The sequence below is a fragment of the Pteropus medius genome, unplaced genomic scaffold, assembly GCF_902729225.1.
Source record: "Pteropus medius unplaced genomic scaffold, Ma_sr-lr_union100, whole genome shotgun sequence".
NCBI classification, from domain to species: Eukaryota; Metazoa; Chordata; class Mammalia; order Chiroptera; family Pteropodidae; genus Pteropus; species Pteropus medius.
The window spans coordinates 13,806,759-13,822,791 of record NW_024342471.1 but is presented as its reverse complement, the minus strand read 5'-3'; the positions used below and the strand labels follow the sequence as shown (position 1 = coordinate 13,822,791).

The window sequence follows — 16,033 nt, the reverse complement described above, 5'->3', positions numbered from 1 at the left end:
TCATCTGTGCCACAGGGCTTTTGTACATTCTGTCCTTCAAAATGCCCTTCTCCCCTCTTTGCTCTACTAATTCTACTTTTTCTTCAGGTCTTACTCCTCAGGGAATTGTTCCGATCTTTTGAATTTGGTCATGACCCCATTATTTCCTCCTAGAACACAGTGCACGTCTTCTCCTTAGCCCTCGTCAACATAATTTGAGAGCCATTTGGATGATTATCTTTTGACTGCCTAACTCCCTCACCTGCTCTGTGACAGCATGACCATGACTGCCTGGCACTTCTATGTCCCAAAACCTGGCATTTAGTTGGTGCTCAGTAAATAGGAACTGGATGTTGGAAAGCATGGGGTCTCCGCATGACCCCAAAAGGCTTGAGTCGTGGGCCTCTGCCTTCTGGCTTCCCAAATAAAATAGAGAACACCCAGAAATGACGAATGGAGGAAAGCTGGATCAAGATGACCCTGGGAACAATGTCCAAGTGATGTCTTCCAGTAAGGCAGAAGATACTGAACCCGAATGAAGAGAGAAGAGAGATGGGTCACAGGAGGGAGAGAGGTGTGACTGAGAAAGCAGGATTCCAGGCAACAGGAAAAACAAGGAAGGGGATTAGAATTCCACTACCGGGGCTGCAGAAGATGCCGCCAGTGTCCCACTCACACCCACGACCTCACCACCACACCGCGCAGTGACACCAGCCTCCGGGGCCAGGACTAGGGTCAGGGGGCCGAGGCGCCCAGCGTGCAACATTCAGGAGGTTCCCCTCTCAGCTGCCGACCCTGCATCTGCACGACCCCGAGGTAGAGCGCCTCCCTAAAGTGTGCCCAAGGCGCCTCACTTGGTTCACACTTATCCTGTCCTATTTGCGGCTCTTTGCCTGAGGACCTTCTCCAAAGCTAGGGCGGGATGCTCCGTCCATGCACAAGGCGATCTCTCCCAGCTCCTCACCCTCCCAAGAGAGTGTGTGTTCTACTCCTTTTCTAGGGGGCTGCAGATGCCCACAGGAGGAATGGACTTGAAAACTCACCCTTTCTGAGCTGCCTTCTCTGGGCTGTCTCCCTCTCCCCCATTCCCACTGGTGCCCTCTCCTCCTATGTAAAGTACTTGCCCTGGAATCCTCACCTTATATCTACTTCTGGGGAAACTCAAACAGAGGCAGAGAGAATTCAAACACCTGATGACACCACCTTGATGGGCTAGATAAACCTGAATCTTCTTTCTAATTTAAGGGTCAATAACTCTAACAAACAGGGCTGAAACACGTCTATGGTCAGTAATGAGTCAGTGCCAAGGTAGCCAGTGGATTCAAAACCAGCGTAAGATATACAGGGGAACAAGAAAGTGTGTGGGGTGGGGGATGGGAGAGGGGGAGAAGGTGTGGGGAGGGAGGTCCTGCCATTGAAATGAGAAAAGTAACCGAGAGACAGCCCAGAGGAACGGAAAATGTTCCTGCCCTTGTATGTGTCCCTCCCAAAGGCAAAGTCTGCCCTGGCTTGATAAATAGAAATATTCTTGGCATAAGAAGAAAACGGGTGTGATTAGCATCTTAAGGAACCCAGAGCACTGAGAGGCTGGAGTGGAGGACAAAGGCCCAGGCCAGGGAGAACAGAAAAGATGAAAGGGGAAGAGAGGGAGGGAGGGCACTGACTGCCAATGAAACAATGAAAGAGAAACCTTGGCTAAATAAGCCCTTTCTTCCAATGATGCTGTTTAGAATTTAGTAATAGAGACAGTCGGGTTTCCAGGGACTGGAAATGGAAAGGAAGTGAAAGGGAAGGAAATGAATGGGGAACACAGAACAACGATTTCTTTGCTTTCAAGTAGCTCTGGGCAGAGACTGTGAACAAGGGGAAGTTTCAAGAATACCGAAGCATTCCTCATGTGGAAGTTCTAGAAAGGGCTTCCTAGACTGGCAAGAGGAAATTTTGCAAAATGAGGCTCCCCTTCTGGGATCAGGCAGAGTCCCAGCAGGAAACAGATGGGACCCTCACATAGGGGATTTGCGGAGAATTTAATCAAGTGAAATTTTTGTGATGCTGTGAGCCAGCTGCAGGGAGACTACAAGGAATCGCGCAGTACCCTGGGGCTAAAGACCTCCCCCAGGCCACAGAGGATTCGGTAGGGAGAGGTCACCAAGACCCAGGGAAAGATGATTTCACTGGTGGTGTGACATTAGCGGTGTTGCAGCAGTGAGCCCATGGTGACCCAACAGAGGGACCAGAAAGAATAAGTACCTTGACGGCACTCTCCCCTCTTTGTCCAGTCTTCTGCCTATGCTTTCCATGGTCTAAAGCCAACCAGAAGCCAGAGGACAAGGGAATCTGTAGACCTAGTCCAGCCATTCTCAAAGTGTGGTCCCTGCAGCAGCATCACCTGGGCACTTGTTAGAAATGCTCATTCTTGGGCCCCATCTCAAACTACTGAATCAAATTCTGGGGGTGAGGCCCAGCTATCTGTGTTTTTAAAAGCTCTCCAGGTGACACTGATGCATGCTCGAGTTTGAGAACCCATCTTGTCCACAGAGATCAGCCCCAGGGTTAGAGAACCAGGAGCAGAAGGCTGGGGGATGGGTCCGAAGGGCAAACGAGAGATCTGCTACATTTTCTTAGACTTCTTTTCCCCTAGTCTAAGACAAGCCCTGGGCTCAGGTGTAGAGTATTGGACATGGGTTTGGCAGACCCGAAGCTAGTCTCATTTCTGCCCTTTACCTCATTCACGACCTTCAGCAAGGTCACGTCATCTCTCAGTTCTTCATCTCTCAGCACAAGGAGGGCAAATTAAGGTGAATATTGAATCTGAATCTGGTGCGCAGACTTTTAAATCTCAATGAGACTTGGTCTAGGCCCTTTGAGTTGACAAGCAAGAAGCAATGGTCCAGAAATCCGGAACCCTACCCTAGATTGGCCAGTCTGTAGGACAGCCAACACGAGATCCCTGGGCTCATGCTGCCAGGACACCACGTGCTCCCCACCCAGGAGCCCCTCTGCATCAAGACACATCATGCTGTTGGAGGAGAATGGGGTAAGGGCTCCGACCTCAGAACAGATGGCAGACAGGGATGAGCTCATCAGAGAGGCTGTTCTGACTTCCAGGGAAGGTCTTGGGCTCAGAACAAACCCAGAGGCTTTTGCTCACAGCAGATTTCTCTGCTGATTTCTGGGGAAATAGAATTGGGTTGACAAAATAGATGACTCATTCAGAGCTCCCAACTCTTGGCGGCCATTGTTCTTTGCGGTCTTGGAGGGCGTCCCTCCAGCCTGATCCTAGTGCAGAAATCTGCAGTATCCTTGGCCATCAGAGGACTTGTCCAGTGGAGCTCTCTCTGCCTACTTGCAGGGCAGGCCCAAACTGACAGGAAATTAAGCGTCCCCAGGAGCAGCCCTCAACTGATGACTGATGGGGTGGGTGTGTAAGTACCCCAGGTCCCTCTCCCTGAGGCGGAACAACTTGGAGATGCTTGTTCCACACTATCTTTCAAAGCTCCCTAACAAAATTAAGTCCAGTTGTCTCCAGTGGTAACTTGCTAGATGACACACTCCTTATTGGATTCCTTCCTTTCTACGTCTCATTTCTCATTCTCCCAGTGTTCCCTGGGATCACCTCCCAGATCAACTCCTTGCACTCAAATCCTTGTCTCAGAGTCTGCCTCTGAAGGAAATCAAATAAGAAGCCTTTTCTTCCTTCAGAAAGTTTGCTTAGTGGGGTGTGGTCCGGGCAGCCCGCTTAGTATGAAACAATAAATTCATTAGATGGGCCCCTATCTCTCTAACACTTCTCAATGCTCTGCCCCTCTGCTGCCCCAAAGCTTTCATTTATTGGAGCGGCTCCTCGCAGGGCCCCGCAGAGGGGAGCTGCCCAACCTCAGCCAGCATGGAGTTGCTAGAACAAGAAGGAGCACAGAATGTCGGGCCGTTTCCCACTCATACTCAAGCCACCCTCCCTCTTGATAATGGTAATTCAATCAAGATTGAATGTGCAGACCTTTATCTTCAATGAGGTACCCAGGCGGTCTCGGCAGGATTGCCTGCCTCCTCCCTATCCACTTGTGCAAGATGATGCCATTAACATTTCCAATTCTTCTAGAAAATGATTTTTCAGCTCCACAATTCATTGTAATGAGTCAAATCTCTTTTCTCTGAAAAATTGCATCTTTTCTTTTCCCTCCTCAGTGCCCAGAAGACAGGAAGAAGGAACATCACATATTCAAATGATAGTGTCTCCCCAGCCCCACCTCTCTGAAGTGATTTTCTCTTTAAGTGGACGTGACTTGAGAAGGGCAATTTATTGGATTACTGTTGATGGTGGGGGAAGGGAAGAGGAGTTTTGATTTGTTTAGAGAGGTGGAACTGTACCAAGGAGAAAACTGAGCCTGCTCCTCTGGGTGGGCCTGGGAACACAATGGGAGGGGACAGTGTCGGAGGGCTGGGGGGTAATGGGTCTTGGAGTTCCAGAAGGGATAGGGACCCCTCACTCTACAACAAACCTCTCAACCTTATTCCTTCTCCCAAGTTGTAAAACTTCTTGGAACCTTGAGTTTCTCATCCATAAAACAGGGCGATGATATATACCTCACAGGGTTACTATGAGAATCAAATAGCATAGCATCCATAAGGCCTCTAGAATAGTACCTGGAACATAACACACTCCACACAGGTAAATTCCTGTACCTCACCACCTAACACAAGGTGGACCTCTAATATTATAGCCCAGTTCCAGTAAGATCTTTTGGTCTTTCCCAAGACAAATTAAATAGTCAGGGTGCCTCTCCACTAAATAACTGAACACTGGTCTGACCACTTGACCCCAAATGTGATCAGAACCTTCTGGAGGGCTTGTTAAGGTAAAGATTGCTGGACTCCGCCCCAAATTTTATTCAGTAGCTCTGGGCTGGGACTCAAGTGTTTGCATTTCTAACAAATTCCCAGGTGTTACCGATACTTTTGTTCAAAGGGCTATCTTTTGAAAACCCCTGGTCTAGAATAATAAAACTGAATTTATACATTTATGTTGATTTCTTACAACACTCCAGGTGCTTTCATATTTTACCTCTTTTCATCCTCACAACAGTCTACTAAGGTAGATATGATTTTGATGTTATAGTTGGGCAAATTGAGGCTCGGGGAAGGGAAGTAATTTGCCGCAGGTGATATGGTTAATGCGTGACAGACCTCAGGGCTGCCTCCAGAGCCTAGCGAATCCCTTACCTCTCCCTGTTGAAGGCAAGAATTGGCTACCAACCTTGGGACAGGACAGGCTGGGTCTGCAGGCGGGTAAGGAGCCCACTACAGGGAAAGAAAGAATTCAAGCACAGGATCCAGACATGCTCTGCCAGCCCTGTGTAGAATAAAGAGCCTGGGGTCCCAGGCCAGGTTACCTAAACCCAACTGTATGGCTGTAAGCAAGGGGCCCGCCCCTTTCTGGTTCTCCACCTTTCAGACACAAATACGAACTCGTTTATTGAACAGATCATTACTGAACACCTGCTATGCGCCACACGCTGTAGAGGAATTCGATAAATAGGCACCGTTCCTTAAATACGGTTTGAAGGAGAGCCACAGGTGAATCAGTTACTACAACTGCTATAAGAGCTCGGAAGAAAAGTACAAGGAGTTTTCAGAGTCTGGGATGGAGAGATCACAGGAGACTTCCTAAGGAAGGACCATTGAGCTGAAAGCTAAAGAAGGAAGTATTGCCAGCCTTGTGGGGTTGGGGGGGGGGGGTATTCCTTTACACGTGCAAAGGCCCTGAGGTCAGAGCAGTCATTGCACATTTGAGCAACTTAAAGAAGGGTACAGTTATGAGAGTAGTGTGTGGGGAGCAGGGCAAGAGGCTGCACTGGGAAGTAGGTCCCAAACCATCAGATCGGGCAAGGCATTTTGGGAGCTGGTAAGGCTTCATTCTCTGTCAGCGGTGTCCTGGAGCTGATTCTTACCAGCTTGCAAGAACAGATTGTTAAATTTTCAGGAATTTTGTGGGCTAGCTGCTGCCATGTTGGTAGCTTGAAATCAATCATAGTGGGAGTATTTATACCACAGAAATCAGCAGACGTTACAGGTCAGGGCCTTTTTTTCCTCCAGAGAGCTGTCTGTTAAACATTTGCCAACATACCACTGATGTTGGTCCTAAAACTCCAAGGAACAGATTGATCCCAGAGGGGTGATGTTTCTGTTTCCCTGGAGTTGTGTTCGGGGGGCTCTTTGGATCTCCAGTCTTTGTAGCATACCTCCCCCCGCCCCCCTGCAGGCTGCCAACCGTTCTCTCCTCCCACAAGCCCGTCTCCCAACCTCGGCGGAGAGCCTGATGGAGCTGGGCTCCTGCACTTTCCTCTTACATCACCATCGAGGAGTTTGCTTCTCCTCTATATGACTCTTCTCAATTCTTCTTGTCTTGAATATCAAACCGGGAGTACCAATTTAGCTGTTTTTCGAGCTTGCAAAATGTAGATAGGGCATAATGAATGTGCTGGGCTGCTTGTAAATTACCTTGTATAAACTCCTGCACATCGTCCGCTGCCCCATCTTTCTCCATATGCATGTGAATAAACACAATTTTTTATCCCTCTAATTACATAAAGTTAGACGAGGAAGGGGACAGAGAATAATATTAGCATCTCCCGCAAGGAATAAATAAACCATGAGGACACTGCTACTCCTTGCAATGCCTTTCTGGCAGTCCTACAGCTGAGTCTTGCCCTTTAACAAGTACACACACAGCTCTTGGTCTTGGCACAAAGGTGGGTTTTTACCTTTGGGACAAAGAGAAAATGGGGAGCACTGAGTTTCTAAGCATCTCTGTCGTCAGCTCATGACCTGCCTCTCATCCAGCCAACAACCACCTTTTTTTAAGGACTTACAGTGTACCAAACACTACCCTACACTTTTTTTAGAACAGTTTTAGATTTACAAAAAAAAACGAGCAGAATACACAGAGAGTTTCCATATGCTCCCTCCCTCCCACCCACATTCAGTTTCCCCTATAATTAATATCTCGAATCAGGGTGATACATTTGTTACAGATGATGAACCAATATCGATCCATTATAATTAGCTGAAGTCCATAGTTTTCAGAGTTCGCTTGTGTGTCGTACAGTTTTTTGGTATGTACACAAATATAATGTCATGTATCCATCATTACAGCATCATACAGAAGAGTTTCACTGCCCTAAAAATTCCCTGTGCTCCATCTCTCTATTCTTCCCTCCCTATTCCAAGTCCCTGGCAACCACTGATATTTTTACTGTCTCCGTAGTTTTGCCGTTTCCAGAATGCCATGGAGTTAGAATTATACACTATGAAACCTTTTATGTATAATGGCATTTTTCATTTAGCAGTATGCATTTAAGTTTCCTCCATGTCTTCATGGCTTAATAACTTTTCTTTATATCACTGAATAATATTCCATTTATGGGTATATCACAATTTGTTCATCCATTCACCTACTGCAGGACATCTTGGTTTTGGCAATTGTGACTAAAACTGCTGTAAACATCCAAGTGCAGGTTTTTTGTATGGACATAAGTTTTCAACTCCTGGGGGTAAATACCAGAGATAGCAACTGCTGGATCATATGGTATGAGTGTGTTTAGTCTTCCCCAGCAGCTGTATAAGTTTGCTTTCCCACCAGCAATGAATAATGAGAGTTCCTTTTGCCCCACATCCTCTCCAGCATTTGGTGGTGTTGGTGTTCTGGATTTTGGCCATTCTAGTAGGTGTACAGAGGCATCTCGTTTTAATTTGTATTTCTCTAATGACATATGATGCTGAACATCTTTTCATATTCTTATTTGCCACCCGTATATCTGTTTTGCTAAGGTGTCTGTTCAGATCTTTTGCCCATGTTTTTAAAATTGGGTCATTTGTTTTTCTTATTGTTGAGGTTTAAGAGTATTTTTGTATATTGTAGATACAAGTTCTTTAACAGATATGTCTTTTGTAAATATGTTCTCCTAGCCTGTGGCTTGTCGTTTCATTCTCTTAATGTCCTTACAAGTTTCATCCTCTGAAATTTCTCAAGAGCTTAATCCTCCCAACATTTGGTGAACTATATAGTATTGGCCCCTTTTTGCTAAGGAACCCAAGGCTAAGAGAGATCAATTAACTTACTAAGTGATGGAGCTAAGCTTTAGACCCAGATCTGACCATCAGCTCCATACCTCACATCACCAGTTATCCTTCTTGCTAATGGTTAGCTCATGTGGGAATGAATCTTGATCATTTCACACTGAAATAGCCTTTCACAGAATCAGAAAATAGAGTCTGTATGTGGATGCCCTGCAGAGCCCAGCATGATTACTTGCACTGAAGTGCCTTAATACGGCATGGAGAGCCCTCTGTAATCTAACCCCCGCCTACCTCCTCTGTCCCTTCTCCCATTGCTAATCTCTTCACACTCGATATTTATGAGACGGGAAACTCTTTAGCTCCCCCAATGTGCTTGCTTTTTCAGAATCTCTGCTTTCATTCTTGCCATTCCCTCTGAAGGGAAGGACCCTTCCTCATTGTCCACTGGTCAAGGCTTACTCACTTTTAATTCCTCATTCACATATTACTCTACAAAGTTCTCTATTTTTCACTTTCCTAGACCTTGAAATTCCACTTCTGTGTACAGTCTGTCTCCTCCACAATACTGACAGTCTCCTTAAGTATGAGCATCACTTTGATAATACTTTCTTAGTCCTTTCAACAAGCCTGCACATAGTAGGTGCTCAATAAATGTGTTCTTAATAAGTGAATGAAGAAGAGAGATTGGCAAATGCCATAATCTGATGGTTAGAGGCGCCTTTCATCTTTCAGAATATTTAACTTAAAGAAATGTTTGTTTCTTTCATTTTGTTTTGTTTTCAATCATTTTTGCTTTCAGATTCTAAATTCCATTGTAAATTACCTTTCAACATTTTAAAACACAATCTGTTCCCAGAACTATAGACCCCAGGAGGTGATATAACTCAATAAATAAAGGAGATTTTTTTAAATCAATAGGTCATTAGTAAAACCAATGAGTAAACTCACAATATGCATTTTCACTTTTTTAAGGCTTACAGTGTTTGTAACCACTGGTGACAAGGCTTAACAATCAGAACTCAGAGTCAAGTGCTGTACCTTGTCTGAACCCCTGCTGGGTGGGATGTCCACCAGGAAGTCCTACTCTCTGGGGCTACAATACTGCAAGAGCTGAGGACCAACCATTTGCACAAACTCCAGGAGTAGTACCTGTGAGATGCTAGAAGTCCAGGGATAAGACCTTGTGTGGACAGAACAGGGGTTCAGGGTCAGACAGACCTGAGATAGAATCCCAGCTCTGCTACCTACAGGCTGTGTAACATGGGAAAATTGCTTTACCTCTCTGAGCCCCAGTTTCTTCATTTGTGAAATGGGAAGAAGAAGAATAATAATACATCATTATGGTATTATTATAATAATCTATAGAGTTATTTGGAGGAATAAGTGATGGAGTAAGATAATGTATGTAAAGTCTCTGGTACCTACCATTAATTCCATAAAGGTTAGCTTCAAACTCCTCCCCCACTTCACTCCCCCACCCACCCAAAAAGTTGACTTAGACCCCCCATCTACTCCCTCTAGTTGCTTCCACTGAAACTTTCCTATGATAAATAAAAAAGGATCCAGTGTATTTCAGTGTCTAGCATAGTGCCTGGCACATGGCGGATGCTCAATGAATAATTTTTGAAATGATTAGTTAATTAATTAATGGATATGGGGATAGTATTCTGTCCACTCCAGGAGCTGTTTGTCCATCCAGGGACTCATTCCTTGTCTTCTGTGCTCGACTTCCTCTCACAGGGAACAGACCCCTGCAGCTTGCATTTCTCAGTCTCTCATCAGCTGGCTCCTGGCTGGGTTTGGCCAATGACATGCCCTGGTGGGAGATGGGAAGGTAGGAGAAAGGAAAAGGCAGAAGTATTTCTTGCCCTCTGTCCCAATCACAGGCTTCTTCTTTAGCAGCCTGGGATGTTCCTCCTTTTGTCCAGCTCCCATCAAAGAGGCCCACTGCAGCTCCCGTTCCCACAGGTGGCCCCAGACCCTGAGCTCTGGTCCCACCATCCCTGGGTTTCCTCATTGGTGCTTACCTCTGAGTTACTTCACCTTCTTCTCTTTGGCTTCTCAACTCTTCCATTACCCAAGGTAACTGCTTCTCTGTCATTAATTCTTTCTGCTGTGGACACTTGACGTGGTTTCTAATATCCACTTAGACTCCTCTTTGGAAGCAGGTGTCTGGACCCAGAGTTAAAAGAACCCTACTCTTTCAAGCTCTACCATCCATTGGCCACGTAGCCAGTCAGTCCATGTGAGCCTCAGTTTCCCCATGTGCAGCAAAGGCTAACAGCCCTCGTCTTGCTTCTCTCCCAGGATAATTGCGAAAGTCCAGTGAGGTAATCCATTCATACATCCACGGGGTACAGTACATGGACATGCAGAGGACAGAGCAGGGGACAAAACAGTTAACATCCTTGTTCTCAGTGAGTTCCAGTTAGTAGTAGTAGATGTGCTCATAAACTGCAAAGTGCTGTGTACGTCCAACAGAATAAGCTGACCCTACATCCCTGACCCCCAGGGACCCTTGGGGATGCTCAACTCTCTCCAGCCCACTTGCTGCAAACCCCAGCCCTGCCCTAGAGTCAGCGGGATTGGCCAGTCAATGCAGCGACATGCAGCGATATGTACACAGTTACCTGGACAGCGAGCTGAGCCCCTCCTCTCAACCGGACCCACCCAGGGTGTTCCGTTTGCGTGTGTTGGTTCATTTGCTAGAGCTCACTTTAATTAATTGTAAAGGATGAGCCTGATTCTTCGGCTGTACTAGTTTTTTTTTTTTAATGGCTTTTATTGGGTGTTATTTGAAGTAAACGTGCCATCGACCAAAAACCTGCAAATCTTGTTTATGCCTAAATTGTGTTTGAAATGGTATTCTCTGTAACACAATTTTTAGTTATCGATGACCTCCTTTATAATGATTTAGTCAGCTTCACTTGAATGATAGTGTTGATAACAATATGTGGCCAACAATCTATTTGCAACAATACTCCAAGAGGCAAAAGAAAAGCAATTTGTGCCCATGTGGAAAATAGGTAAATTTGCCGTTTTTAAGCAAGCATGAAAATGGAGCATATTAATCCTGATCCAATAAATCTCGCTTCCTGAGTGTTTCCATATAGTCTCTTGCATAGTCCTATGGAGAAAGCATTTCCATTCCCATTTTAATGACAAAATCACTAAGACTTAAAGAAGCAGGTGAAGCAGGTAGACAAAGCTAGAATCAGAGGGCAGGTCGAAAAGAGAAGTATATACAGGTCCTTTTTAAGGCATAGCACTCCCCCATACCTGAGCCTCAACTTCCTCATCTGCAAATGGGGATAATAACTGAAGGTGATGCTGGGGTTAAGTGAGAGAGCATTGTGTCAAAGGAACACAATGCCTGGTGTGCAGAAATTAATATAAATGGTGGCTCTAAAAAAGGGGCAGGGCTGGCTCATCACCTGAAGGCTTCTTATCACCCATCCCCTTGTTTTCTGCCCTCTCTGCAGATGACCATTCCCGAGTGAGGCTGCTGGTGCTGGATGGAGACCCGCATTCCGACTACATCAACGCCAACTATATCGATGTGAGGGTCTTTGTGGGGCTGGGCAGCCGGGGTCTGGGGTTGGCTGCAGCAGGCTCGGGATGTGCGCGCCTGTCCCCTAGTCTCTCCTCCAGAAAGACCTTCCTAGAGTATGTGCAGAGGCCTCTGGCTCCTCCCTGATTTGTAACTAGTGCAACCCAAGCGAATTATCCATCTAAAGCTGCATCCTCTTTCAGGTGGGCTGGAGTAGCCAGCTCTATAGGGATCCCAGGACAACTGCCAGTCTCGTTTATTCACCTGCTAATTCATTTGTATATGTGTCTGTTTATCCATTCATTTATTCATTTAAAGGTACAGTCATCTAGGCAACAAAAATTTTAAAGTGCCTACTGTACACTGGATGCTATGAAAACTATAGAGCTAAAAAAGCCATGGTCCTGCTTTCTAAAATCTTAGCAGGAAGATAAGCTGTGCACATCAATAATTCCAGGGCAAACTAGAAAGTGGTAAGTATCCTAAGTTCAGATAAAATGCTACAGGGATTCAAAGATGGGGGGGAATTTTTGCTTCTTCCATCAGGAATGCAAAATGTGATTTAACCAAAGCTCCAAGCACAGGTAGAATTTAAAATCAAAGAGGGAAAAGATGAGCCTCTGGTTAGAGAGAACAGCACAGCCAAGATGTAGCAGCTGGAAGCAAAGATACGTAGCAGCTCAGTTTGCAGGAGCAGAGACTACATAATGGGAATAGTGGAAAATAAGGTTGGAGCTAGATCATTGATGGCGTATGATCAAACTTAGGAAGTTGGACTTTATTCTGCAGGCAAGAAAAAGCTTTTGAAAGGTTTTGATCAAGGAGGTGATTGGTTCAGAGCTGAACATTAGGATGGCTTATCTATCACCAGAGGTAAGAGAGATCAAAGAGAAAAGAGACTGAGAATAGGACACATATTTAGAAAAGGAGCTGCTTCCGTATTTCAGAGACTGTTGAGGACGGGACTAAATACAACAGGAGCCAAGATGGGTGCCTGTGGAAGTGGGGTATTTTGCAAAGGGGGAGCATGGCCACTGGGGCCAGATGGGCATCCCAGCATAACAAGCCAGGCTTCTCGGGACCTCAGCTGGGAGCCCAAGGGCCTTGACAAATGGCTCAGAGATCCACCTAGGTTTCTCTGACTCTCAGGTGTTTTTACAAACTATAAAGTGCTGTGGCATGCTTTTGTATTCCCCATAATCTAGGCCGAACCAGATGATTCGTTAATTCAGCAAACATTTATTGAGCCTTGTGTTGGTTATTTGTCTGTTTACCCTCAGGTCTATTCCTTGTACTTCCCTGTTCTGCTTTGTATTGCTGGCGGAAGTGCGTGTGTCTCCAAAACTGATGAGTGTGTGTGTGTGTGTGTGTGTGTGTGTGTGTGTGTGTGTGTGTGTGTGTGTCTGTGTCTGTGTGATGCAGGAAGGAAAGCAAGCCGACTCCTTCAAAGGAGGCGCTAATGGGAGATTGGAAGGTGAAAGGAAGGGAGAAGCCAGCAGATTTCTCCTCTCTCGCTTCCTTGGGTGGCAGCTCCAGCAGTGGCTGCATCCCGCCCATGGCTCCAGCTTCCATCAGGCAGGCCCATCAGATTTCTAGCTTCTGCCAGGTGACCCCAGCTCCTGGGCTCTGGCAGCTTCTCTGTCTCCCATTATGCACTAGTTCTAGGGTTGGTCACAGCCTCCTGCTGTTGATGATCTCTGGGTTGCCCCACTGCTCCCTGTTCGGCACCTCACCTCCTCTATCACCTGTATAACAAACCCCCACCATACTGAATTCCCTCTGGTTGAAACACCTAGAGCGGTTTCTAGGTCCCCACCTGGACTTTGGTTGTCAAAGGGCCTGCATGTGGCCAGAAACTTAGGCTGGAGCTTCAGTCACAGTCGAGATAGACACGGCCTCTACCACCTTGGCCCTTCCAGGAAAGGTCATAAGGAGATGGCCAGTCCTGAACAACCTGTCTCCAACCTGGAGCAAGGCACTCTGAGTACCCATCACACCTCCAGCCTTTCCCACATGCATTTGGACTCATTTCGCAAACACTGAGCAGATCCTCCACAGTAAGCTAGAAATACAGACCTTATAAGGGATTCAAGTCTGGAGAGGGAGTCAGATTAGAAAAGAGTCCCTGACAGAGTAGGGCCTATAAGGGCATAAAGGAAAATCAAAGACTCATGATGGGGATGGGGTAGTCCGTGAAGGCTTCCTAAAGGAGGTGACACAGTGCTGCCTTAGCCAATGAGAAAGAGTGAGCCACGCAAGAGGTGTTGATAGTAACCTAAGAATTATTGATCACCTCTCGTGTAGCACCATCACCTTCACTAATACCATAACCTCACAAAAGAAGTGCCGTTACTACCCATTTTCAGGTGAGTAAGCTGAGGCTTTCTCAGTTATGTAAGTTACCCAGGATAACACTGCTAGGAGGTGAGGGAGAAGCGAGCAGGAGTCTGAATCTGGGATGCCTCCCTCATCATGTCCTGCTGGCTTTAATAATAACAGTAAAGCAATGACAACAGCCAGTGGCTCTAAATGAGTCACTCTTGACCCTTCTGATGGGTGCTTTTAAATTAGTCCATTTATCAAGACCTCTCAATAGCCCTCCACGATAGGCAATCACCCCCATTTTTCAGATAGAGAAGCTGAGATTTAAAGAGATGATAAAGTTTGTCTAAGGCCATGCACCTGGTCAGCAGCAGAACCAGACAGTGAACCAGACCCAAATGATCCCCAGTCCAGGGCTATTCCTCCTGCTTCTCCCCACCTTGCATCCAGCATATACTGGGGGCTGGGTCAGCATGTGCTGAACCAGATTGAGTTTGTTCCTTCCATTTCCCCTTGGCCTTGTCTGCAATTGAGTGGATGTGGCAGCCCGGAGGGCCATGGCCCACGTCGGGTCTGCTGGCCCAAGTCACCGTACCTCGCATTTGTCATCTGAGTGGTAACCTCCAGCAAAAATCATTTTTCTAGGTAGATACTCAGTCCAAAGGTGAGTGAGCAGCTGACTGCAGTCAGAGCCAAGATGCGCTTTGATATTTTATAGGCAACAAATGAAATTGCTGTAAATGCAAGTGAATCTCTGCAACATCCATACTAATAATGCCTCCCCTTTCTACCAGGTTTTGTCCTTCCAATGCATTCACGAGCCTGTAGAAAAAGAAACCAGGGGTCAAGTTAAAGAGCCCTGCTCAAGGTCACACAGCTAGAATCCAGTTCTCTGCCCACCATGGACACACCACAGCTTTCTCCCTGTCTCATGAAGGAGTAGGTTGCACAGAGTGGCCAAACAGCCTCTGCTAAAAGCTGTCTTAATATGTCACACTGGGTTCTGTGCTGGATTTCAGCAGTTAGAGTTAAGAGTTCACAGGACCAAAGTCATGAATTCAGTTCTTGTAGGGCCTGTTGAATCCAGGCAGTTTTGCTTACTAACTTTATGATTTCAGGTGAATTATCTAGTTGTTCTGATATCTGTAAATTGGGATAATAATGCCACCCCATGAGAATGTGATAACTGAGGAAAAGTATCTATCTGTCAGGATCCCATTAGGAAATGGATGTTCACTCAAAGGGAGAGGGTAATACGGGTGAGAACAGGATCAAGTAAGAGAAACCAACAGGGTGGAGCACAGTGTCCCCAGGCTAGCAACAGCGGGGAGCTCCAGGCCTAGAAAGGGGAGAGAGGAGCTGTAAGGAGAGGGCCTCCTGATGTGAGCTGTAGCCTCTGATAGAGAGTCAAGGCCAACCTGTGGTGACCCAACAGAGAGAAAGCTAAGCGAACATACACCCTAAGCTCCCCATAGCCTCTGAGCGTCTGCGTCTGCTCCCATTGACCAAACCCAACTAGAAGCCAGAAGGCATGGGAATAGGTGGCGTGATCCGTACAGGTCAGCCTCCCACAGCACAGGGCAGAGCATGGAGGGGAAGAGCAGGATAATGGAGGGACAGGGAAGACACCATGTGCAAGCGCCTCCCAGCACAGTGTTACCAATACAGGCTGGAGAGTCGGAGACTATCATTCATGTGAACCTACTATATACCTCCCAAAGTTATCATTCCTGGGGTTTCTATGGGGATTCCTGGCAGGTCAACACTCTAGATAGCTATCTAGCCCTCAGCCCTTTGTCTTGGTCCCCACCCCAGCTAAAATCCTCCCAGCTCTCTAAAGCAGCGGTCCCCAACCTTTTTGGCAGTAGGGACCTGTGCTCCTCTGAGAATCTAATGCCTGATGATCTGAGGTGGAGCTGAGGCGGCAATGCTGGTACTGGGGAGCAGCTGCAAATACAGATGGAGCTTCGCTCACTGCCTGCTGCTTAAATCCTGCTGTGTGGCCTGGTTCCTAGCAGGCCACAGTACCGGTCCTGGTCTGCAGCTCGGGGATTGGGGACCCCTGCTCTAAAGAACTTACTGATCTCAATAGAGTCATTTTTTCAG

The 16,033-nt window shown here is 46.6% G+C and overlaps 1 protein-coding gene across 2 annotated transcripts in view; it reads left to right on the top strand.

The window, feature by feature from the left end:
• PTPRT (protein tyrosine phosphatase receptor type T) overlaps positions 1-16,033 on the top strand; it is a 937,324-nt gene that overhangs the window by 875,949 nt on the left and 45,342 nt on the right. For both annotated transcript variants that reach the window (XM_039864357.1, XM_039864356.1), the window contains one exon: positions 11,538-11,614. In XM_039864357.1, the coding sequence (XP_039720291.1) occupies positions 11,538-11,614 (77 nt within the window). The remainder of the gene's footprint in view (positions 1-11,537; positions 11,615-16,033) is intronic.